The sequence below is a fragment of the Pseudopodoces humilis genome, chromosome 3 (assembly GCF_049639895.1).
Source record: "Pseudopodoces humilis isolate 2021_Gansu_Grassland_sample_001 chromosome 3, ASM4963989v1, whole genome shotgun sequence".
Taxonomy (NCBI): Eukaryota; Metazoa; Chordata; class Aves; order Passeriformes; family Paridae; genus Pseudopodoces; species Pseudopodoces humilis.
Window position 1 is genome coordinate 75,571,105 of NC_142202.1, and position 27,536 is coordinate 75,598,640.

Genomic DNA, 27,536 nt, shown 5'->3' on the forward strand with positions numbered 1-27,536 from the left:
TTGCCAGAAGAAATTAATTAACAAATAAAAATTATATTGTAGTCACCCTAGGAATGGTGTTGGAAGCATTTGCTCTTGATCACGGCTGCCTTTCAGTTTGCAGTGGTTTCTAGACCCGTTCTGTACCTTCCTGGCCTAAGTCAGTTTGCAGCCACTGGTGGTGCTGGCCCCATTTTGCCTGAGGGCACTTGTGGGAACTGTTTTGGAAGTGGATATAAGAGCACCTAGTTGCCTTTTGGAGGGGTCTCAGGCCTTTCTCCTCTTGCACCTTTGGCCCAGCAAAGAACTGGCATGTCCTGGGAGCTCTGGAATTGCTGAATTTGTGTGGCTTGCTTGGTGCTGCTGAAGTCTGGCTGTTTCCCTTCACACCACTCCCCCCAGGCATGTGCAATAGCTCAGCTCTGCACACACCCTCGGCATTCAGCACTTCCAGGGTTCACAACTCTTTTCTGGCTCCTCTGCTGAACAGCAATTAGCCCAATGTTTTCAACATGTGACCAAGTCACTGCTTGCATAAAAGTCCATTGCCTCGTGAGTATGCCATTTACACCGGGATTTACTGTTGCAAAGCCACAGCTGCTCTGCACAAGTACAGTGGGTTTGTTATATGGAACAAGACAATCTGCAGTATGCAGCTCTCTCCTCTGTGAGACTGGGAGGTTAAAAAATGAGCCACAGCTCCAAACTAAGTTTCAGCTGGACTCAGTAGTAAAACCTGCAGAGGCAGTAAACCCTCAGAATTATTTAAATCCATTTAAAACAGAAGAGAACTGAAAAACTTGTCTGTCAATAGGAGGTGAATAAAGGGCTCTAAGGGATGCAAAGAATTAAATGTGCTTCTACATTTATATAAAAAGTCACTGGGGATAAGTACCTATGTGTAAAATAGTTACATATTAGAAAGTCATTAATTTAAGAGCTCCGTGAGGAAACTGACTCTGGTTACCTCACATACAACCAAAGAATGTCTGCTTATGGTATGGAACAGAGAGCAATGTGCTAGGGATGTCTAAAAACACAGTATCCAACAACCAAGCCATTCATCACCTGTGCTAGGAAAGAAGAAACATACTTGAAACTGCAAGAAAAGCTTCCCATTTCCTACAAACTGCTCCTGTTCTTGTGCAATAGCTCTGACAGTAACAAGCAATCCACAGTGACTCATCCATTTAGCAATTTGATCAGATAAAGCATAAAAGGAATTGGAAGTCACATAAGATCATGTTCTTTCCAATGTCTGTCAAACACAAACTTCTAAGGAGGTTTTTCCAGTGTTTATCAAGCTTTTTGGATTCCTGAGTGTGTGCACTCAGTAGCTTACCCAATCATTGTTACTTTCATGAAGGGAACACCTAGATAGTAGCAGTATTTTTTGCTGTGTCTGCTGTTCTTTCACTTTTCTGACAGTTCATGTCTCAACCTTATCCTACTCCTTTTAATCTGTTTCCTTAGATCCTCAGCACCCATACTCTGAAAGACTTCCTGAATTTCACTGTGCAATTTCTTGTCTGTAATATATTTATCTGATTTGCCATATTGTGAGCAAGTCTTGCTCATGCATTAAATGCCATCTGAGGATGCAGGAAGGACTCATGCTCAGAACTTTGCTCTTACTTGCAGGTTAATACCTATTCAGAAATTTAAAACTGGAAAACAATACTTTGGTTTTAAGATACTCGCAGCTCAGGGTCATTTTTCATCTTGCACTTGAAACTGGGTTTGTCAGTCAGCAAAGTGTTAAGAGTACAACGTCTTACTTTACATATTGGACCCATAGGATTTAGTTTTGGGGGTAAACACCTGGATGTCATGTTGCAGTCCAGTACTGAGATTACCCTTCATGACTGTACACCACTCTCAGATTACATTGCTGAATGCCCCTTTTCCACCAAAGAAAATGAAAGCTATTATTTTGAGTTTTTCTTAAAAATCTTCTCTTTCATGCCAGCGGTTGCTCCTTTTTGCTTCTCACTGAATCAATCTTAGCTATTAGAAAACTCAGAAAACCTTAAGTGAAGGGCAAGTGTGAAGTAAGCAGGAGGCAGCAAGTGTGGGAATTGGCACAGGGCAGTGAGATAGGAATGCAAACTTCAGGAAGAACAGATGTCATAAACCCTGTGAATTATAGGAGAACGGCATGAACCAGAAAAGTAAGGAAAAGGCAAGTTCTTCAGTCGCCTCAAATAGTTGCTGCAGTTCTAGAGGAAGTGATTCTGGGACAACCTTTTCCTCAGATAATCAGCAATTTGCAGCATTCCCTGAGGACCTCAGGGTCCCTCATTTCTTTCTTGTCTAAGGGAACTGCAATATTTACATGTTATCCTCTCAACAGCCCAGATGGTATATCTGATGATAAAAGAATTCTTCTGATAATACCTTTTTTCTCCTACTTTAGGAAAAGAAAGGTAGTAGTTAGAAGACCAATTGTTGTGCAGCTGAATCTCAAGCTAAGCTTTAACTGCTCTACATAAAAAACAGAAACATCAGGCACCTCCAGAGGAAAGCTCTGAGATTTTAGCTTCTGAAGATAGCTTGTTTTAGCAGCATCTCAATAAGCTTTTGGCAGTGACAGGGTACCCTCTGTGCTTTGCACACAAATTGTTGTAAGCAACTGTCTTTGCCTGAAAAAAATACTTTTGACAACTGAATGAATCAGACAGACAGATCATAATGGATATGGAATATTACTTCTGTTTTACACACTGGGGACTAAGGTAATTGCCTGAGGCCTGCAAGTTGCTGTAACACAGCAGAGAACTGAATCTTGTATCTTGAGTCTCATGCAAATAAATAAAAAATTACCCTTCCCCTAAGAATAAAATATGCAACTGTAAAGATGGAGAAAGAAGGGGAAGGGCTTATGAGTAAAGTTTATGAATAGCATTAACGTTTCTATAATGTCATGATTTGGGGTTATAATAAAAAACTCCCAACCTTTCAGAACTACACTCAAAATTTTTCACGTATCTTACACTAACATATCTCTGGTAGCATTAGATTCACACTACGTATTGACATTACCGACACTGTATGTTCAATTTACTTTTATTCTCATATAAAAGGCTTTTTGGCTGTTGCTGTCATGCTTCTATGTACACAACATGTTAAGTATTCTTATCACCAGTATTCTGGGTTCTCTGTTATTTTAATGGATTTTGGTAAAACTGTCTAGGCCCTAAACCAAAGCTCAAAAATCATAAGCCCTAATATTCCAATGTTCTGTACATGCTACAGATTAAAATTTTATGATATCTCAGCTAAAGAAAATATTGCATGCGTAGGGTTGAGCACATGAATTCTATATCACATGGCAGTCTTACCGTGTAGGTTTCAAGCACTGTCAGAAAAAAAGGGAACAAAACCCCCTATATTTTGCATTCCCTGCTTGTTCACTTTCTTGTCATAAGCTTCCATTGAAGGCTGAATCCTGGCAGAGGAAAAAACTTTTTTAATCATGCTAAGTGTTAAAAATTTGCAAGCTAGGTGTAAGAGGTTTTTTTTTTTATATATTTCATATAAACTTAGAATCTTAAATTTTTATGTATTTTTTCATCAATACAGACTTGGCACAGAAATATACTTAAGATTCCAAATTACAAAAAGAGATCTAAGTACCTATGAACATAGAATCATATTATTTGAAAGAAATGTAGAGGACAAAATGAATATAACTGAATAGAGAATATTTTTTCAGTGTCATGAATTGTTTATGTGTTTACTGGACACATCTAATTGAACAACATTTGTTAGTATATTACTGTGAAGAAAATTTGTTTAAGCATTACATTTTCAAATAAAAGTATGAATTGGTGTGCATAAAATTATCAACAAGCCCTTTATATCACCCCTATATTCCTATGTATTACACATATTCAGGGTTTATCTATATTCAGGGTTTATCTATGGGATGTGCAATCCCTCTTTCCTTCCTGATACAAATAAAAGAAACAATATAGATTCCTATAATGAACAAAGAAGTATTTTAACTCAGGAGAACATACTCTTGCTAAATAAGAAGTTGTTAAAATTGACAGCCTAATCATTAGGTTTTGTAGATTAATTCAAAAAGCCTTTGGATGAATAAGAAATATGGTAGAAAACATTCCACTTTAAGAATTGGCTATTTCACAACACATGAATAGTCCCACATTGCTCGTGTAATGCTGTGTTCCAGTGAAGAGCTAATATATTTCTACTCCCACTGAATTAATTTAATCCAGTTTCTCACCTCAGATGTAGATGAAGATAGTTTAAGCCATGTTTTATTTTACACTTAAATCTTCTAAAAGTGATTCTGCAATCACTTACCTAGCTTTATCATAAGTGGTAACTGGCAGTGAGCAGCCCAAAAAGTTTTGACATAATGATTAAAGAATTTATTTACTCTTTTAATGAATTAGGATTAATCACAGGCTAATTTGCAGAACTGCATGGATTCTGAAAAAAAAAGATTTTATGAAACTTAATTTTATCATGAAATAGAATTGCAGGTGAAATTCAATATATAAGCATTAATGGGTATATAAGGAAAAAAGAGTCATTAACTTGTACGGAGTTCCCCACTGCTAAACTGAAATTTGTGGTTATAAACCAAATTACATATTTATCAAATTAAAGTCTTCTATGGTGGATTCCCTGGAAACCCAATCATTAATGTTCTGGTTCTCTCCTTTACATCTATAATCTATATTCAAAGGCCCCTAATGCCACAAAGTCTCTCTGCTAAACTCCAAAAGTTGCTGCAATCAAACTGATCATCTGTAGCACCAGGCTGAAGAAGCTACACAGAGATAGCCTGAACTTTTCTGCAATATGTGCGGTCTATCTCCAAACTCTATGGGGTTTAATTTTCATGGCACATAAGCAGCAACACACACAATCCTTTAATATCTTCAAGAATCAATGGCATTAGTTCAGCATAGCATGAGTAGTTACTCTTCTGATGGTCCAGAGTTTAAAGCCAGCAACATTCAACCTTACAAAAAGAAGAAAACTAAAATATTAATTACCACTAAATCAGTTTCTTGCTTTCCAATATGAATATCCCTCTTAATTTCAGAAACAGATGAAGGCATTTTTGATTTTCACACATAAGTCAAAATGTCTAAAGCATTACATGAGATAGAACTCATTTATTTCCAAAAATACTTTCTCTCGCCTTCTGATAATTTGTTCAGAGATTTTTTGAGGCAAAAGTTGCACCTGGACCACCCTGTTTATGAAGTTCAATAAATGCTATTGTGACTTTGTACCTATTATACTTTTAATTTCTACAATATCCTGTAGCAGTACATTTGATAATTTTACTATATTGAGTGAAAAACCCCAACTTCCTATTCTATGTTTTAATACATTATCTGAAAATTTAATTGGACAACCTTTTTTTGGCATAAAGAACAAAAAAATATTATTGTTCTCTATTAATTTTCTTTATGCCCTTCAATGATCTACTGGCACATTCTAAGGAACAATTTTTCTTGAAGCTTAGTATTTTTAATGTACATTTTCCTTGCTTCAAATCTCTCTTAGTCTGATTTCTGCAATCTTTCCATGTATCTTTTCAGTTATTTTTAAAAAAGGATATAGATAACCAGTATTCCAGACACAAGCACGATACACATTTATACAACAGCATAGTGCTATTTTCTGTCATCTTTCCTAATAATATATTTGTTGTTTACTATCTTTGTGCTTAATTTTTTTATAGTACTAAGAAAACGGATAGCCAAATCTATTTTAAGCAGTAGAGCACTATAACGCAGTACAGCTTTGTGCATGTATCGTATGTACTGATACTATACATGCACATGATACTATGTTTCTCCAGCTCTTTTATCAACCAATTTGTTACTATTATGTAATTAGGTTTTTGATTTTGATTATCTTATAAAAATTTAGTATCTTTTGAAAGCCAAGTACTTTGCTGGAAGGTTTATTGTCCTTGACCACATTTCTAATTACAATTTCAAAAATGTAATGGATTTTTGGTGCATGACTTTGCTTTGGAAAACTACACTGATATTGCCCAGTACATCTATCTTAAATGTCTATTGTTACTACTTTTCTGACCAAGTATGGATTTCAGACTTGCTCACAGCTCCAAGCAGCCCTCCTAGAAGTCTTTCTAAAATTACCACAAATACCACATTTGTCCTCTTTTCTTCATGTGCCTACCATTTACAATGAAGTATATGCATTTTTATGAATTTCATACTTGAGTTCCTTGAAAACCCCTGAATGAGTACTATTGAGACAGGGTGATTTATTGCTGTTTGTTTTATTGATCCAGTCACAAGAACACTTATATGACATTTCAACTTATTTCTTGATTAATTACCAATGGATACTGGATCCAGCATGAAAATCTCACCTCTTCTGTAATAAAGATACAAAACACTTTAAACTTCTCTACTACAGCTTTATCAAAGACCCAAACAATCTTTGAAAGATCCTTTTGCTTCTCTGCTACCTGCCAGCACTACCAGCACACTACCAGCTTTCTGTCTGCTTGTGACATGTTTTAGAAACATGCATTAAAGAAGACTCTAGTATATAATTCTTAAAAATTCTTGTTTGGTTATTTTTTCTTTAATATCATATTACATCTTGCCTAGCACGGTTTGCTATATTTACTTCTGGAGGATGGATGGGGGAAGCTTAATTATTGTCTTTTTTATTTATTTTAGGTCTAGGAAGTTGTTCCTTCAAGTTTGGTAGGGGATTCTCTTTTTTTAGCTTTAGAATGACTGCCAGAACTTAGTTCTTTTCTGGTTTGATCCTTTGGACAGAATCTGCATTTTAAAGTATCTTTTACTTCTAACATTTTATTTTGCTGTTTAACTACATGGACTTTTCCCAGGCCTCTTAAAAATCTTTTGATTGATACAATAATCTGAATATGGTTATACAGCCTGCATAAAGCCTCCAGACATTTTATCATTCTGACATCTCTTAACTACTTTCCTCCCTTCTACACAGCTTATCTTTTTCAATGTCATGTTACTGCAATGGAGTTTGAAAAATTTTGCTTTGTATTTTCTCTCCAACATTTTCATAAAAAAAAAGCACAAATATATGCAAAAAAATTCCAAATGTATTAGTAGATCAGGAAGTTGGTCAGCCAAAGGTTGGACATAAATAGGAAAGCATATGTACTTTTGGTATGCTAAGAGTACAACTAATACAATTTAATTTCTGTTTTCAGAACATATTTTATTTTTTGAAAGTAGGCTCTTCACTCACCTGGAATTAAATTTGAGTACTCACTAAGAATCATATATATGAGACAAAATAAGGACTGCACAGCTTTTCACAAAGTAAATGGCTGGCTACTTCTTTCTCCCCTGAAAAATCTAACAATTAATTAATGATTAACATTGCTTCCTGAGGCTAATGGCTTCTTTAGAAGCCCCCTTTAGTTCTTCTTTAGTTTCCCCTTTAAAAATAAGCATTCACTGCTATTAAATTATTTTTAATAGTGGCAACTGTATTATGAAATATTGTATTACAAAAATACATATGGCATAATTAAAATCATACTTCTCATACTAACTGGCTATCAGAACTTAATGAACTATCAATCTCAGCTCTGTAAGAAAACTATTTTCTACCATAGTCTATTACAATTTTCCAAGAAACTTCCATTAAAATCACAACAAACCAACATCCTAATTTTCACTAGTATTCTAAAAATCAACAGTAGTTATGGCTGGTTCTTTGTTTATTGAATCACACTGCAGTTTGGGAAATTAGTCTTGAAAGATCGTGCCATGTGTTTCCATAGCAATGACTTCAAGTTACAAAACCAACTCTGAAGACAGTGTCCTGCTGTCAGATGCATAGTGCTCATTTCCATGGGCTAAAAAAAACCCAAACAAACACACCCTCCCCCTCAAACAACAAACCACTGGTCATTGTGTTGGTTCTGTGGAGAGCTAGCAATATACCTCTTCAAGATTTTAGGAAACAGCTATTCTAACTAACTAAAAAGGTCTTAAATACTCTAAGCAGAGACCAAAATTAAAAACAAAACTGTTCTCTAGAAGTGGTACATCAGCTCTGAATGCAATAGCAGGCATCAACATTACCTAATAAAACATTTCTTTTTCTCCAACATGGATTTTAGTTAGCTAGTGTATACTTTTGCTATATATAAGATATATATATATATAATATATATATATGCTGCAAACAGTTTCATTTAACCACTTCTAAAATTCTCTAATTTAGAAAAGTTCAGTAGATTTTTACCCGTATTTTTAGACCACTGGAAATGAACTTGAATACTCTGATTATTTCTGACTATCCACACTACTTAACTGCTAGGATCAAGAAGTGAGCCACTCTGGATCACTCCATGGACATTGACAAGATCTCGGAATGACTAAAACTGCTCTGGATTTTTTCTATCCATCCAAGGGCAGTAGCATTTTTCAGAAAGACATGAGGAAAATATTGTGTATGCACATATTTGCATACATACAAATTCAATTTTAAAAAACTTCCTAATTTTTGAATGTGCTAAGCCAGCTTTGAATAGTAGCAATAATGGAATATACAAAATAGGATTCTCATCTTTCCACAAGATCATCATACTGTATGATGACTGTATGTACAGAAATACACAATACTATGTGTGTGAATTAGCTTTAATTTCTTTCATACCAGTGCAGTTAGTTTGTCTGAACGACAAAACACGTTTTTCAAACACATAGGTGATTTCACACTGCTGTGAAAAATAAAATGGCAATGTTAACCTTCCAAATTTTTTATGCCTGAACAGCACAATATACTATCAGAATGCAACAAATACTTAATTCATCCTTCTGTAATAATCAGTTGTAAACCATTCTCCTGCAAGGCCAATAATTTGTGTGTCCCTCCCTCCTAAACTTCAGTATGAACTGCAAACTTCAGTTTTACTTTGTCAACATACACTTATACCTCAGGATGCAAAAGACACTTGCAACACCATGCAGTAGTGAACTCAGCAGCCTAATAAGATGCAATAAAATTAGGCCTAAAAACTTCAGCAGCATTGTCTGTTTATAAAAAATTGTGATAAGCCTGTTGTTTTGAGTCTAATAAATTCTACACACACATAGCAATAGAAAAATAAAAATTAACTTTCAAAACTCATATTATGAAAAGACTCCACCATCACAAATTCCTTTAAAAATTGTAATTTTTGGGCATATATTTATTATTCATGGAAACATTTATAAGCAAAAAGATCTTCTGTAAATATCATAGGGAATTAAAACCACTGCTTACTTAAAAGTACCAGAACCCAGTTTGTAATTTTATTACAATGAAATATTACTTTAAAAATAATGACTTCAGATATATGCACATATCTAAACAGAAACACACACATTTTTTATTTTATGTAAGCAAATTCATCTCTGTCACAGCCATGTAGGGTATTACAAGAAAGGTATTTTTTATTTGTGTTCAATGCATATCAAAGATACATTATCCATTCACAACATATTCACCTATACAGTATCAAATTCACATCACGCTTTTCTGCTTTGCCACTGATCTTATAGATTCTCTTTACTGAATATTCTAACTATGAAATTTTAGAAATACAGTCACCTTAGGAACTTATATAACATTTAACATGCTGGTCAAAAGTAAAAGATAAAAAGAAACAAAACACTGACACAATCTTAATGAATCAGGAAGCTGAAGACAGTACTTGTAGGACTTGGGAGAGAGATTTTCCTCTGATATCCAGTGGCAAATAATTTGTTTATAAATTATTTATTTCCTCTTTTTATGTTCATGAGATTCAGGGAAAAAAAAGTGCCTTAAATCACAGTAAGTCCTTATCCATGTGCCCAGAGATACATTTACTGGCAACACAGAGATGAAAACACTCCTGAGAGATGTTTTCAATTGAACCTAAGAACCATGTGTGTGTGAATGTGTTCATTCAAACTATGCAGAGCATATACATACCAAGTTTCATAAAAAAAACTGTTTTCACTGAAGAGCCTTCTGCTTCAATAACCTCTTAAGAAACAAATCATTGGCACCTCAAAAGAGATGCACTAGACAAATACGATCAACATCAGTGCAGAAACTATACTCACAATAATCCAAAGCTTGCCACTAAAATAGTAACAGCATCAGCACGTTTGCCAAAAAATTCACTACAAGATTATAGACCTGACAAACATGCACTATTATACAAGATTTAATAACACATTCTTATTTCAGAGTTGATGTTCTAAGCTTCAGTTCTGAGACAGCTCACAGAACTAAAACAATTTACTTGATCATAACTCACAGAAGCAGAAATGAACATATAGATTTTCTTTTAAAAATATGTTCTCTTCTTATCACAAGGACTTGTTACTTGTCTAGAAACCATTTACACCCTGGCAATACTCAGTCAGCAGTATGTGATTGATGACTTCAGCTATTTCTGTATTTGCAGAGGCATAACATGGCACAATCTCTTTTAGAACTTCCTGTATCACTCTAAGTACCATGAAATAATGTAACAAGATGAATCAAGTGCATTTAATCATTGTAAATATATTAAAAACAGACATTACAGTATTTTTTCCCAGTTGGCCAAGAAGTAAAACTGGTGGGACACCAAAGTGAAATGGGATCTGGATATTCCTTCAATCTATTTCAAATCTCAAAATCATTTCAAATATTCTTCCCCACCTCTCAATTTTGGCTGCACACTGGAGTTCCCCTTTTTGTCCTACTGTAATCCTAAAGCTTGGAGTCACCACCCTCTTAAATACATTCACTCTTCTCCTCCCTTGCCCCAGCAACTGTGCCCTTGTAACCATCTTATTCCTTTTCATTTGAACAAATCCTTTCCCACCGACCTATTTTTACTCAAATTTCAAAGAATCATCATGAATGCAGAAACAGTCCATAAGCAAAACTCTCCACTCCCCATAACAAGAAGCAGCACATTGACTTGCTTTAAGTAAAGAGAAAGCATTGCTCAGGCAGGTGGTTTAGTTCTAGTAGCTGCTAATCCATCAGCTTTCCTTAAGATCATCAAATTGAATTCTCAACTCTGAAATATTATGTGAGGTTGCATATTTATGCTTTAAAACACATCAAGCACATAAAAAATACAGCAAATGATCAGGGGTGATGAATTTCTAGGCACTTAACTTTCATTATTTTCTAGAGAAATTCTGTAAATTTCTTCTGAAAGTCCCATTAGACATCAGTGTGCCATGACCCAAACCACTTCATGGCATGGGTTAAACAATGCCCTTAAAGCAATTACAAAAGTCTTTCGGAGTAATGAAGATCCATTACATAGTTACCATAAATTTCATTTTATACAAGACAGATCACCTCAGTTTTACAATACCATACAACAGACTTCAAATGCTTCTATACACAGCAACAAAGGAGTGACTTTCACAGTCACAGAGAAAATAAACTGCCACTAAGAGAAAGTAAGGGCTGAAAGGTGAGTGCAAAGTCGCCAAGACCAGTAAAGTGCTCAGATAACTACAATGAGAAAAGACCAGTGGATGACAAAACTTTAATCAAAGGGACAACAAAGTGACTTGTCCATTCAAAAGGTTTGATTTCAGAAGATCTTTTAATAACATATGTAAAATATTTAACTGTTCCCTCACATTTAAAATAAATATATGGACTCTGAGCTGTAAAAGCATAAACATACAACAAATTATAAAAATGAGTAATGTATAGCTATTTAAGGGATTTATGGTAAAATTAATATCAGATTTCTTAAAAAAGGGAGTAGTTGGAATTGGTAAAAGTCTAACAAGTGCTTTTAATGTCTCAGACACTATTTTCTGACTGTGGTCATACCTATGTCTGTCAGTTCATCCACCGGAGTATAGCAAAAGAAAATAAGCATTAGTAAACATTTCCTTTAGAGGCATTTCAGACCCTGCAGAAATGCCATAGGAAAATGCAGAAAAATAAAGAGAGATTAATATGACTCCAGTAACACTAGAGGCACACTTCAACATGCCAGGTTATATATCTGCCATCCAATTTCTTTATTTTTTCAAGCAGCTGAGGGCATAAGATGACACCTCATCACTTGAACTACTGCAAAGAAATGACAAAAAATCTAAACTGTATATAAATAAACCTTTTTCATACCAGAAAGACTCTAGAAATGTATAGTGGTAACTGGTTTATATTTATTTGGAATGACAAAGTTTTCTGGAAAAAAATATATTAGTTTGGTTTCTGATTTAACAGAAGTTCTCACATTCACCTCACCACTTAACAGACAGATTACAGATTGAGATTTGAGTAAAGAGTGTAATTTTCATGGGTTGTGCTGAAATTAATGGAATTCTAGCTGTTAATAGTGGTCACAATAGTCTGAGCATATGAACTAAAACACAGGATCAGAACCTTGTATGTAGATTAAAAAAATTAAATTAACAACTAAGAAAGAATCCACTTTGCTAAGATTAAACACTTCCTGCAAATAAACAAAACAGTGCTGTTTCTACAATTCCAAAGTTTACAGCTTTGTTATGAAATTCTATGAAAATCCCCCAAAAAATGTATTTCCGAGGAGGTATGTCTGTGTGATTGAATCTTTCAAACCTCATAAAAAATGTCAGTTAATAATCACAACATTACACAGGTGAGATTCTTAGGACTGAAAATACTCATTTCCAGGCACACCACAGTCTTACAGGTAGAACTGGTAGGGTGGTTATTTGAATAACAGCAAGATACTAGTATCTACAGTTCTGAATCCTGGAAGAACTAAATGGACTAGATGAAAATGAGAAATCTCAGATTTCAAATTAAACAAATGGGTAGTTGCTCTCATTGCTACCAAACTAGGTTGCTCCTAAATCAGAGACAAAAAAAAAAATTCCTACAATTCAGTTATTGCAGGACAAGTAAGATACTAGAAACTTTAAACATTTAAAAAAGCACACTAGATCTGTGTATTCAGTCAGTTAGCAGAAAATATGCAACAATGGAAGTTTTAATAAACTTTTTGCATCTTTAGGGGGTTTATCCCCTCAAAAATATTTTCCACTCTAACTTTTTTTTTTAAATTCAAAGTAATAGAAAAAACAAACGTTCCTGGTTGGTATCCAGTAATCTGCAAAAGTCTACACTATGTACCAAACAGAGAAAATGTAAGTAAACTAGAAATCTTTCAGCAGTTCTTTGGAACTTTCTTTCAAATACATTTTTTTTAAACAAAACCCAGTGGTGTTGCATCACACATAACTCTTCAGTCCTTTCATATGTCAAGAATTCTGTATACAAAGCATCAAAATGTAGATTATTCCACACACTGTAGACATGCATCCTGCAAGAATCTATGAGAATTTAGATTACAGCATCAGTTTGATTAGAAACACAACTACAGGAATAAAGGAAGGAAGAAACTGTGCCAGTTTTTTGTTATACTTTGGTCATGTAGCGTTGTCCCATGCAGATGTTCTGAAAACTCAGCATGCAAGTTACAAAGATAAAAAAACATAAACAACTGAATAACAAACAGCTTTCCCTGAATATTTTTGAACTAAAATATCCAGTCAGACAGAATTGCCAATATTCTTATAATCTTTTTACTTTTCAAAATTAAAATTCAGTAGTAGTGCATATACATTCAAAAGATAAAATAAAGACATTTAATAACAGATTCTTCAGCTCTCAATTTCTTTCTCAATACAGTCAATGCATTAGGAAACGACTGCAGCTGGGACAACTCACATAAGCCACTGTTCTTGTTCTTTTCTGTACTTCTCAGACCACTTCTGAGTAAGCTCTAGGTAAACATTTGGTTTATGGGGTTTATAATCAAGGTAAACCACCTGTCCAGTCCGTTTAGGGATCGCTTTTTCAATCTGAGTTCCTTCATGCCATTCATTAAAAGATGTAATGGAAATAATTTCTGGTCGCACCAGAAGGGCTGCACTGAAGGCAGTCTCATAGTACTTCCCATTAACACGGTTCCGGGTGTTGTGGTTGTTCCATGGTCGGATGCTGGTATCGATATAACCTGGCCCCACACTTGGAATAAACATTAAGTTGTTACTATCACAAAAGGCTTTTAAACTTGCCCAATTATGGTGTGATGAGCCGTAGGAGAAGCCATTGGTAGCAAAGTACGTGTACATTCCATCAAAACCACTTCTGTGAATGTCATGCTTATGTCTTTCTTCTACAAGAAGTGCAATGAATAATGCATCATAGGGAGTATTTCGAATACTCTGGGATCCAGAGACAGTTAACAGATTTGCCCATATTTCAGGAATTGTTACGTAAGAGTCATAAACATAAAACATGGGAAGAAGTCTACCTGTGCTGGTCTTATGCCTGTAAAAGGCTGGATGGCTTCCATATCTATAAAGCAAACAAGTATCATTACGACAAAAATTTGCCATTTGGAAAATACTCTTGTACAATCTGAGCTGAAGACTTTTCCCAAAAATTAATTTTAAACTACAGGACATGGACTTCGAAACACAGCACATCATATCCACTGCCAGTTCAGTGTTTGCTTAAGTATCAAACAACGACTCTTCAATGAACCTTTAAACTACTACAGATTAGTAACTGTCCTGGGTTTGTCAGGGACAGAGTTAATATTCCTAGTAGCTGGTCCAGTGCTGTGATTTTTTTTGATGTAGCATGAGAATAAAACTGATAACACATTGATGTTTTGTCTGCTGCTAAGTAGTACTTACCATAAGTCAAGGACTTCTCAGTGTCTCCTGCTCTCCCAATGAGGAGCTGCACAAAAAGCTGGGAGGAAGCAAGGCCAGGACAGCTGACCTGAGCTGGCCAAAGAGATATGCCACACTTCAGAATATCATGCCCATATATAAACTGAGGGAGCTACCTGGAAGAGGACTGAACAGGGCTGGGCTGGGTACTGCCCTGTAGGTGGTGAGCAATTCATCTTGGTTTCTGTTACTCTCTCCCCTTCTCCTTTCCATTAACATTCCTAATAATACTATTGGTGTAATTATTATAATACTACTTTGCTTCAATCATGAAATTGCTCAACCCACAAAGTCTATCTTTTCCTTCTGATTCACTTCCCCAGTGCTAGGGAATGAGAGAGGGAATTAAGGGGCAGCTGGTGGTAAACTAGGTTGCTGGCCGGGGTTAAACTGTGACAGTGTCAAACTGTGCTACAGTTATCAATTTCCTCTAAAGGGCAATTCCCTAATTCAGTATGAAATAACAACAGTCTAAGCAGCGCTGATCAGCAAAACAACTAGTAGCTGTACAGAATTTGTGAAGTTAAACCATTAGAAGTCCACGCAATAAAGCTCTATCTGCCAGTCTGTCACTATCAAAATGTGTTGCTAACCTGAAGTATCTAAAGTATGACTTGTGATATTAAAAATGTTGAAAGCAATTTAAATTTGAGAATCTATGTAAAATTCACACTTCAATATTTAAAAAACAGACCGAGTTTTGCAGCAATGAAATATGAACAAAGTTCCTTTCAGCTCTCTTCAGTCTCAGTAGACATCCTTACATATTTTTAGAAGCTTTAGTTCATATACGAAGTCCCCTAAATCAGCATGTAAGAAACCCCAAGGAAACGGTTCTGAAAAAGCTCACCTGTCAATGATGTACTTGACATTGTGGTACATGCTGCGATCATCTCTGTCTTTGTAAGGTTCGATATGAAAAGTGACCTGATAGATGAAAACGTAAGAGCAACACAAATGTAAAACATGACTGAATACATGGGCACTGGGTATTATATGAAGCAAGAACCCGTCAAAAAAATACAGTTCTTTACAGACCAAACATTTCATCAGTCTAGACTGAGAATAATCAAACCCTGGTACAACTCCTGCACAACTGACATTCATTAGAAGCTTCAGATCCCAGGAAGTTTGGTTTTAAACACTTGGGTTTTTTACATAGAACACTGCTTGTTTACCGTAGGCTACAGCAAGTGTAGCATGCTTCAGAAAACTTAAAAAGCTACAAAACCTAAAACTTAAAATATTAGCTATTTGAATGTCAAAGAACTGATAATCTAATGAAACATTTAAATATTTTATTTCTAACTAATCTATTAAAAATAATACATTATTTTTAAAATTTAATTTTTTATTTTTAAAAAATATTAAAAATGCTCCAAGGATAGTTTTCAGAGTCAAAATACATTTCAAGATTTGGGAAATGAAAACTTTAATCTAGTATTTTATAGATTTATCAACAGCAACAAGCTCTTGGAACTAAATCTACTACAATATACTGCTATTGCTCAGAATATCAAGGTTGGAGCTTATAGAGTTGATTAATCAATATGTGTGAATTCCAATGTAAGAATAAATTTGTTTTCAAATAGACAATGATGGAAGAATATATTACATTAATCAAAGCAACAAGTTTTTCATAAGCAATTTTAGAGCAGAATGTATTTAATAAAGTCTTTGACAACTCTGCAACAGTAGAAAATTTCCACTGCAGAGCAAATCTCTCTATTAAGTAGAAACTATAGAAAAATAGTTTTAGACTAAATCACTAAGACTGACAGTAGAGGGTGAAAAGCACTATAATTTCATCTTTCATTTCCAACTATCAAAACCAGGCAAATCAAAAGGGCATATTTTCTCCCAGACTTCTATTTTGCAGACAAAACAGAAACGTATTTTGTATATTTGTTTTGGTCTACTGAGACTCCTAACACTTACTACAATAACTTACTAGTGCTAGAATACTTAAAAACATTACAGTGAAGGTAGCATTTCCTGCAATATCTATCCTGAGTATCTGTATTCCAGTAATTCTTCCAAGTGGTAACAGCAGCTTCATCCATTTTGCAATCACTATCATACTACTACACACTATTTCCTTGGTAGCTTATTTCATTTGGCCTTGACTCCTTTGAGACTTGAATGTTAACAAGTTCTTTGAGGTGAGAGCAAACTCAACTAGATGGTCTGAAGATTTTGGGAAAGGATTATACCATTTTCTGTCTTTTTAAAAATTTATTAGATAGAGTGCAACCTATATCATATGATGCAAATCAGACAGTATTTGTAACAGTTTCAAAATTACTTCTGTATCAATTTTAATCATCCTATTTTCCACCTGCTTGCTAAGGAATCTATGGTTACCCCCAGTGACAGGAAATTTCACTGAGAGTCTGCAACTTGCAAAACCGACTAAAACCAGAGCAGATGAACAGGTTGTGTTTTCAGTACACAGTACAGACAGCACACTCCAGAGATGAAACATATGCAGCTACTTAAAAACTCAAATTTATTACTTGAGAGAGATTAAAATGAAATGCACATTTTCATTACCACAAAAGGGAAATACAAGTTTTATTCTAAAAATAAACAAAACACAACCACAATTTAAGATTCCACTGATCAATTAATGTAATCTTTAACTCGATTTTTTACCTATTTTAAGACACCAGTAACTTAGCCTTTCTATCCCTGTCATGCCCTGAAGTAACTCTGAAGTCTGAGCAGCATGCGTCTGACCTTACAGTCCAAGGCAAGTGTTCCTGGTACCTTCTGCAATAAAGACATTCATTCAAACTAGATATTCTATCTTTATTCCTCATAGATGCTCGCTCCTGATCTCTATGATCAGGTGCTAACAAGTTATGAAATAAAGCAAAATGAAGATAAGTCTTTTTCTTTCTCAAAGGTCCTTAGTTTATAGCTCACTGTATTTCACAGTATTTTGGAATATGTAATACTTCCCTCAGCTCCAAAGACTCACTGGAAAACAATATAATGTCTTATTTTAAAAACTGTTTCCTGAAAAGAAATTAAAATAAAATAAAAATGCACCACACTATGCCTCAGATTCTGCAGGCTAAAGCAGATTACAATATTTATTCTGCTTATAGGGGAATATTACTCGGGTCCTACCAAAGTTCAGTGCAATTCAAAGGCTTCCCTGACCAAAACAAAGTGCAGTACAATATCAAGGTTTACTTTCCTAATTGGTCCTATCAGTCATCTACAAATGCTTTACCTTTAGGTTATATTTGTGTGCATAGTCCAAAACAACTGGCACCAAATCATCAGTTGGTTCTCCATTTTCATCAGCCATACCTGGTGGGTACCATGAAAGCACTATTACACCTGAAAATATAAAACTTGAGTTTTAAATGTTGTTTAACATATTACAGGTATATATACTGTAACATTGTCATGAGTTACAATTATTAATGTGATATCTACAAAAAATAAATCAGAATCTCAAATAATTTTTTTAGCAGTTACAAAATCTCAGTATTCTCAGAGGGGATTTTAACTCCTTTCTTTATAGGACTGCAAAACAAAGAGTGGTTAGATCATTTGTCAAGGGAACAAATCTGTACTCAGTGTCCTAAGCCAAACACTTAAGAGCTGTCCCCTCCCACTTTTCAGCACAGCGTTTCAACCTTCAGGTTGTACAAGAAGAAAAGAGTGCTCTCCACTAAGGCATTATAGCTATGCCATGACACAGGCAGAGAGTATCAAGATAAATGGGTTATAGAACACTGAAGAGATAAGAGTTGTACACGTGATGAAGAAGATTCTTAACCTATTAAACTTTACTCTCCATCATATTTCCTCATTGTATCTCTGGCTAAAATACAAAACAATTTATTACTAGAAACAGTGACTTCAATCCCACAACCTTCTTTTTTGCTCATACAATTACTATGGTATAATCCACCCTTCCAAGCATGTAAAATTAGTTTTTAAATTTATTGTCTTCAAAAATGCTTGAGTAACTATCAATAATTTAAGGATGTTACCAGTGCTGTGGATAAAAAAGACAACAAATAACATGTCTTTTTTTCTGATGCTCCCCGAGAAAGCAAAAGAACACGCTCCTCAGAAAGACTAAACCCTTCCCTGCTAAAACAAAATGCTGCTAGATAAACAGATTAGATCTTTCAGGTGCACAGCTGGAAACAGTATCAAAAAGAAGCTAAGTCTGAAAAAATCATGAAACAGTGATGTAGAAATATTTTCCTAGCAATGCTATTTAGAACATACAGAAGAATAAGTGAATATGGTTCTTTTTAACTAAGTAATGATTTAAGTAAATGAATAAATTCACTGAGCTAGGGAAGTATCTTTACTAACATTCTAACATTTCTGAACAATTTCCAACAAACAATTCCAAAACTAGGAAAAAGAAACCATAAATTACAGTGAATAATCATACAATATCAAAACCAGAAATCTGCAATTCACTACACACAGAAGGGAGTTCAACTACTCTTAGACACAGTCGCTCTGCATTTTATCAAAAAGAAAATCACAAATAACAGATAATCACAAGACACAGTCTGCTCAAGGAAAGCAAAATGCAGTATTTTATTGCATTTTATCAGATTACCTTTTATTTCACACAAAAGAAAAAGACTAAATGCTAATGATAAGGTGTAGAGGACAAGCAGAACAGCAACAAATCTGGATATCTTGAATATATCTGACAAGACCCTCTTTTACACCTTTAGGAAATACATAAAAGTTCAGGAGACAGAATTGTTGATCAAGGAACCTAAATTCAAATTTGCATTGGTCTTTTTCTGAGAAAGACTACTACACATTTTCTTTCCTGTAGTTAAAAAAAAATAATTATGTGTCATTTCAATAGTCTAAAAAAAAAGGAGGTGAATTTGACACTAAAAATAGTGTCATAAATGTTTAGAACCAGAAAAGTGAGTAAAATCAAAAGTGGACACAAAAAAAGGTTGCTGCAAAAAAAACAAACTTCCCCAAGCAATCTCATTAATAGAATATACTGTATTAATCTGTAAAATATTAGGAAATTAATATATAAGAATTGTAAAATATAAAAAGACTACAGGAGAGCACTGCATGAGACTCCTGTTGCCCCAATCTCGTATATGCCTTCAATCATTAGACAATATTTGCTGAAAGAACCACTTACATTTTTCTTTTTTCATATGTTCTTTGATAAAGCCTCAAAAATGGTGAGAAAAAATGATTATGTGACTGTAAAATATAAAAATGGATGAGACACTGGCTAAGAGAGAAAAAGGATAAACTGTAAATAGTCAACCTCACAGTACACAAAAAATGAACAAAGTATAATTCTTTAAAAAAACACCTGATGATTTACGTTAGTCAAATCTAGATGGAAGAGAACAAATTAAATTGCACTTAAATCCTTAAATCAGAACAACAGCAGGGAAAAAGTGACTCTTTATAAATATCAGTTATGTTACAAAGCGTGTCACAGGAAACCTGAACTACTCATTCACATTTCTAAGTTTTAAATGGAAAACTAACTGAAGCTACTAGAAATTTATTATGCAAAATGTTTTTTTTCTAGTAATTGACACCTTTTCCACTAGCAATTCAACTTTCTTAGACATCTGTATTAAGATGATGAGAAACATCACATACTCTTCTAAAGCTGCAAGTGCCCCCCTTGCATTCATCACACTATGATACGTTATCTTGTTTTAGGTAAGACTAAAACAGTGCTTATTGGCAACTTATATCTGAGATTTCTCTGCAACAGTCTTGTTACTCCTGTCGATGCAGTTAAATTAGTCAAGAGGGTCAGAAATTTCCTGTTTGTATTAATCCCTGTACAAAATAAATGTGAGGTAAAAACCCAGAAGATGACAATAACCAAGAAGTAAACACTACACAAGTAAATACCATCAATCAAAATATAAGAATTATATTATACCTTAGTGATGAGGTGAATGAAGGACATTCAATACAAGGTGATTAGCACTATGTCAATAATGAACTTTGGTCATGTTGCTCCACATACATTTACAGAAGCTGTTCAAAGTTTAATATTAGCCTATATGACTGCTTATTTTAAAGATTAACATAAAAAGGACCATAAAAGCCCAACAACCAGGAAGGACACTAAAAATATATTGAATATTCTTATATATACAGTTAATCTTATTTAGAAAAAGGGAACATCAATTGTGCTGAAAGGAGATACTTTTAGACAGTAACGAATCAATACATAACTGTTATTGCACACACAGCATTCGGAGAAAAAAGCCCATTCATATTTGAACAGACTGCTCCTTAACCATGTTAGCATGATTTACTGAAACCTATTCTTTAAACTGAAGTATTCATCTCCAAAAATAAAATACACAGACAATATATTCTAGCCAAGGTTTCTGTATTTTCATTTATGTTATCAGTGTTTAGCAGTAAGTCATGAAAAACATGTACCTTGAGTATTACAAACACCATTCTTACATTTCTGTGCTGTTACACTCATCAGACACAGCTTTGAAGATGAAGGTTTCAGTTGGGGGTTAAAACTCAGACATATAAAGACATTTACCAGTTTCAGATATTTCCTGAATTACACAGAAAGAAAGCAGGATAGCTCAGTTGTGCTCATTCACATATGTAAGGCTGGATAAATGAACAACATGCTGAAATGTTAACATTCATTACCAGTTGAAGCTGAACGCATTTGTTTCATGTGGGCTTCTATGACAGTAGGGTCTTTGGAACTGTAAGATCCAAGTTCTGGATAAAAGTTGGCCCCAATGTCCTCAGGAGGAGTATGCCTTCCCTTTGGATAATTGTTTGCAATTTTGGGGTCCCAGTGTGGCAACAACGGATGATTCCAGTGAATATATTTACCATCAAACTGTGGATTCCCATACCAAGTATAGTAGAATATATGAAAGTTATAATTAGGAGAAGACAGCTCCTCTTCCAGCTTTTTTACTGGAAACATAGATGCTTTCATAGTATTGACAGCAATACTATGCAAATTACTAACACGTGTCACAGTATCTCCTTGAGCCCTATTTAACGAATTCTGTTTACTGTCTAAGAGCACTGTCCGTTGTTGAAGCTCCGGCAACAAACCAAGTCCAAATGGATCCCCAAAGCCAGCTCTGTCAGGTCTCAGAGTCTTCAAAGCCATCATTATGGAGCAAATAAACAAAATAAAAAGCAACAAAATGATGCATGTTCTTCTGCGAAATCTTGCCATGATGTCATAGTTCAGAATCCCAACAGAAGGATTTTGGCCGCAACTGATCAAAAGACAAATATTCTCAAGTCAGATTTCTTATTACCTAGTATTCAGCAGTATGAAATACTTCATAAAATCTCTACATAATAAAAATAACACAGAGACAAACGTGATGTGAAAAAACTGACCGCAGAAGGAACACCTTTATGGAGGGTGGGGTACACAAAAAAAACCCCATTTCTTTCTTTGAGAACACGTGTCACATTTTGAGGTTCTACCACCAAGGACTCAAATATTTTATAAAGTATTTTACTTTTGAAATTAATTTTTATCCTAACCCTGATGAATCCCATGAAATGTAAATTCTGGTTGCAGTATTTAAGAACTATTATGTTTTGTAAGTGCTATTCAGGTAGAAATAATAAATAAAACAGAAGAAAAAAGCAGAAGCCATGAAAGGAGAATAACATAGCAGTACAAACATCAAAAACAATATGGGGTATGACAGAACTACAACTTATGTTCAGAATGAAGGTTTCATTCACTAAGCTATTTACTGGCTTCAGACCAACCACTTTGTGTTCTGTTAAGCATTATATTAACAAAATATTCCAGCAAATTAAATTTGAAACCATGATGCTTTGCAACTTTACACATCTAAATTTTTTTTTTTTTTTCTTTTTCTGAATCTGAATCACATAAGCAAAAAACAGCAGAGCAATAAGGATGTATCTCAAGCAGAAAGCCTGTGAGTTAGCTGCTGGCAGCCAGTTAGTACAATGTCACAGTTGCCTGACACTTCATGTAGTGTTCCAGGGCTAAATTCAAAACAAGACCAATGGTACACAGCAAGATGTGAACCACGAAAGTAGGGGGAAGAAAATCAGTATTTACTAGAATGGAATGGAAGGTCTGATAACTTAACTTTATTTATAACTTTAATTCCTGTACAACATTATCACAAGAGAACCAGCGAAAAGTATTAACAAAATTTAGGTTACTACAGAATTATGTGGAACAAGATTATGAATAAAACTGACAACACTAAACTAGAAAATCTAAGACTAAATTTCTAATTCAAGGGTCATTAGACACAGCATAGCTGTAATTTGTATTTCTGTGACTGACCCCTAAATTTTAGAACCTTATTTACTGAGATATACACAGGTAATTTTAAAATACTTATCAATTATCTGACCTTTGCTTCCTACCAATGTTACAGTGCATTAACATAGAGCTCAGTTGTCACAATATACTGCTTGCTACTGCTATGATAATTTTAGATAAGCAATTTTAGAATATGCTTTTTAACAATACAGCCTGAATTGAATTAGCAGTATTACACTGCCACAACAGGAACTTTTGCTTCCATTTCCAGTATTAATCTGTTCATCCTACTGTCCTTACCTCTGGGATTCATTTGGTTTTCACAGCAAGATCACTCATTTACTTTAAGAGCAAAACCCAGTTAACATTTTAAAAATAAACAACATGAAAATCCCAATGCACTTTTTTTACCTAGTTAGAGAGTGGACTCAGTTGAATAAGTATCACAGCACTAAAGCCAACAAAGAACAGATGGAGCAAGGCTAGACTACGAAAATTATGTTCATTTTGCCCAAATGGATTCTGAAACCATACATTTGGCTACTGCCAGGGAAAATGGCTTTACAGCATACATGCTTAGGGGATTTCACATTGCTTTATGTCAAATTACAGGGTACTTCTTCTATGGCTAACAATCCATCCCATGATTTTAGAATTCTGACAGAGATTGTTTGGAGTACAGAACATCTTACTTTATTAAGAAATTAACTTTAAATACACTAAAAATGCTCCTGCTATTTTTCACTACCTTTTCAGTCTTCTTTCTAGTAGATAATGCTACCCCTACCTGGTAATTTAACTCATTAATTCCGATTAGATAAATTAAGGTTTTCCGAAGGGTTTTGATTTTTTTAAGGAAACAATATTATTCATCTGACTAATGTATTAATGTATTCCATTTAATTTAACCCAGATGCCACTGATCTTCATTAAACAACATACAGGACTGCCAGAGATAAACTACCTCTGCAATTATTATTTTATCTCTTCTGTGAAGAACTCATGACTACAATGCCTATAATTGGAATGCTCAAGGTTTTTCATGTGGGTTTTCCTATTCCATATCAAAGAAGCTGTTCCTTTTTATTCGTGGTTGGTATATCAACTACTCAATTTCTCCTGTTTAGATCAAGATTTCACTATCATTAAGCCATTAGTCTGAAGTGTCAGGAATTGATCTTGGTGCTCCACGTTATTATTTCAACAAGTATTTTTTCAATGGAATATTCACATTGAAGTATACTAAAAAAAGAGCAGCATGCTTACGAGCATTTGACTAGCATTGAGACAGACCTTGGTCTACCACACCATATTATGAACTTCTGCTATGCTTATACAGAGGCTCAGCATCAAAGTGCATAATTTCTAGAACAAGTAACTGATATCTATGGTAAAGGCTTGTGTTTTGGGGAGACATCAGTCTCAATGATGATAATGTAATTTAGACCTGGCACAGACACCTATATTGTGAAAGCTGCATCGAAAGGCTACAGGTTAGCAGTGCTTCACATGTCATTTAATCTTGTTCAGATCTACTTTTCAGAGACAGTGATGGATAAATTACCCTCATCAATGCTAGTGCCACAGCAAAAGGAAACAGACTGAGCAAACATGCCAGTGAAACAGCCACATGAAATTATGTCTGTCCTTGGAAGTGGAAAAACCTTAAAAATACATTTCTGATTCAACATTCAGTAGACAAAGCATAGCTTGTGATTTTGCATTTGTCATGGACATTCAAATTTTAGAGTTTGACTGGTATTTACTGAGGTACATGTAGGAAGTATCATTAGGTACATTAGGAAGTATCTTGCCTAGGACTTTTGGATTCACTTGGATTTAACAGCAATTGACTTTTCCTACTGAGAAAAGTCAGGCTGAATAACTTCAGCTTTATGAAGGTTAAGATCTTACATGCAGTTACCCTGACTCAGAAGCTTTTGAATTCAAACTCCATGTTTGTTGACACATATAGGTGTACCAGACAAAAATGTAAGCAGTTTGGGCTCTTTCTCCTGCATACTTAATAAATTTTAAAAGAAGGAAAAAAACATCAGTAACAGGTCAGAGTTTCTCCATTACTGAATACAGATGGTAGTTTCCTTCATAACATGAGAAAAATATGAAGCTTTACCAGGAAAAGTTAAAACCTGTATTTCCTGTACATTTCATTCTCTTCTCAAAAAAACCCTCAACACCTGACACAGTTGTTTTGCTTTTTAGTTTGTAAACTACTATATAGAATTAAAAGCACAAAATACATGTAAGTCTATCCCATTATGATCATCTCTGTTCCAAATTAATTTGGGTTTTTAGTAATAAATAACATTAAATTCATCACAGCAGGCTAAATTTCCAGCCTTCTTAAAACAATTCCTCCATGAAGAAAAGAAAAAAAAGGTCTGTGAAAAAATCTGAAGTATTTTCCTAACTGTTCTGCAAACTTAATTGAATGTCTCAAGCTCTTACCTGACAGTGATTTTTTTTTTCTCCCTCACTAGTGCTTTTTTTACTCTTAAGTTACTGTGTAGGAAAACCTACTGTTTATCCTTTCCTCCATATGAAGAAAAAAGCATACAGATGTACAGATGCATAGCTTTTTTTCCCTGACACGTTCTCCCAAATAAGAATGTTTCTTTAGTCAGAGAAGAAAAAGCAATAAAAAAAAAGCAAAAACAAACGTGGTTGAAAGGGGTGATGGTGCTTAATTAGTTGAGATAATTTTGGTCAGGTAACTCAAGTTTCAGTATCCTACCCAGTGGGTTGCTTTTTTCAGTTTTACAAATTCCAAGAGAGAAATATGCTATGCAAAGAAATTAGGCTCAGATAAAATAGATTTATCTAGTTAAGTAGGATTCAGCAAATTCCATAATTTATTCACTCTGATATTCCTTAACCATAACAAACCGAAATGCAATACAGGGAAGGGCTCTGAAAATGTGATTTTATGGTAAAGGTAAGGTCATCCAGAAGCCACTGAGGCTGGTAGCTCATGGATGGGATCAAAGCTTCCCAGGTAAGTTATCTAAGCTTAGTTTCTACTAAGTTTTCTCAGCTCAAATAAACTGAAAACTCTGAAGTGATAGATCAGTTCTAGATGGAGCCAAAGCTCCTAGGCCTTAAAGCCCTGATTCTGGAGCTACAGTGCAGACGGCACCTAGAAACATTCATTTTCCAAGTGATTGACGAGGTGAAGTTTACTAAACTGAGGACTGTTAAGAGTGCTTAAAGCACCACATCTACATAGCACATTCTGACCTGGAGATCACAAAGAATAAAAAGCAACAGAGGCTGACCATATGTGTGAGAACCTTGTGAGTGTTCCTAGTGTTAGAAAAAAACAGGGTATTTCTCAAAAACTCTCTGTATATTAAAAGACTGTTTCTAAAGCCTTTTTTTAAAAATAGCTTGAATCACCAAGATGTAAGAAGACATTAGGTATGGCACGCAGACACTTCACTGCTGTATTGCATACTAAAAAGGTATCTTTTTAAACACTTCCAATAATGGAAGATTTCTTTTTGGTCTACTCAATTTAGAAAAAGATATTCTAAATCTGACAACCAGAAAACGTGATTTGAATTTAAGAAAGACAGCAGGAGTAACAAAACACAATCCTTCTGGATTCTTTGCTGTAAAAGTGCTAAGAGAGCTTTTACATTAGAGTATTTGCCTTCAACATGCCAGCCAGCCCTCTCCCGCTTCGAAAGGACATGGAAACACACGCCTAACTGTGGGCAGCTGCAGGCCATGAGAAGAAAGCGACATTTAGCCGGGGCTCACGGGGAGCTCCCCGGGGCACTTCGGGCCAGGCTGCTTGACAAGAGTTAAACGCAAGGGCGGGGAGCAGACCCAGCTGGCTGCGCTGCTCCCATGCCCTGAGCAAGCCACCGAGTTCCGAGCGTTCACACTTCTCTCTCACTCTGAGGAACCAAGCGCCAGCCCCCGCCGTCACAGGAGCGCCCGCCGCGGACGAGAGGCGCGGCCAGGCTTCCGCAGGAGGGAGGGACGGCACCGCCCGGGGGCCTCCGCGGCCCCTGTGACAGCGGCTGCGGGCGGGGGCGGGCACCGTCCCCTCCTCTCCCGGCCTCTCCCAGCCCCCAGGAGCCCTTCCCCAGTGCCCGGGGCCGGCCGGGACTCGGGCCCGGCGCCGTTACTCACCCGCGGGAGGCAGGGCCGCTGCCGGCGGGCGCGCGCGGGCGTGCCCCTGCGGGAGCCGCGCGGGCCGGGCCGGGGCCGCGCGGGCGGCGCCGGGGCGGGGCGGCGGCGGCGCGTGCGCCAGCCGGGGCGCATGCGCGGGGCGGCCGGCGGCTGCCGGGCCCGTTTCTCGCTGGGGGGAAGCGCGCAGCGCTCCCGCCTTTTCCGCTGGGAGCCTGGGAGCAGCAAGGACCTCCGCTGGGATTTCAGATTGTGTTTGCTCTTTGTTTTGTTTGTTTTCGTCTTTTTTTTTTTTTTTACTCGAAAGACATAAAACAGTTCTT

General features: G+C 35.6%; 1 protein-coding gene across 1 annotated transcript; it reads right to left on the reverse strand.

Moving 5' to 3' along the window:
• Positions 1-9,357: 9,357 nt before the first annotated feature.
• MANEA (mannosidase endo-alpha) lies at positions 9,358-27,272 on the reverse strand. The gene is made up of 5 exons (XM_005518216.3): positions 27,217-27,272; positions 21,417-22,009; positions 17,983-18,092; positions 15,592-15,668; positions 9,358-14,358 (listed from the first exon to the last, which is right to left on the reverse strand). The coding sequence occupies exons 2-5, from the start codon at positions 21,964-21,966 to the stop codon at positions 13,722-13,724; spliced, it is 1,374 nt and encodes a 457-aa protein (XP_005518273.1). The 5' UTR covers positions 21,967-22,009; positions 27,217-27,272; the 3' UTR covers positions 9,358-13,721.
• Positions 27,273-27,536: the final 264 nt, after the last annotated feature.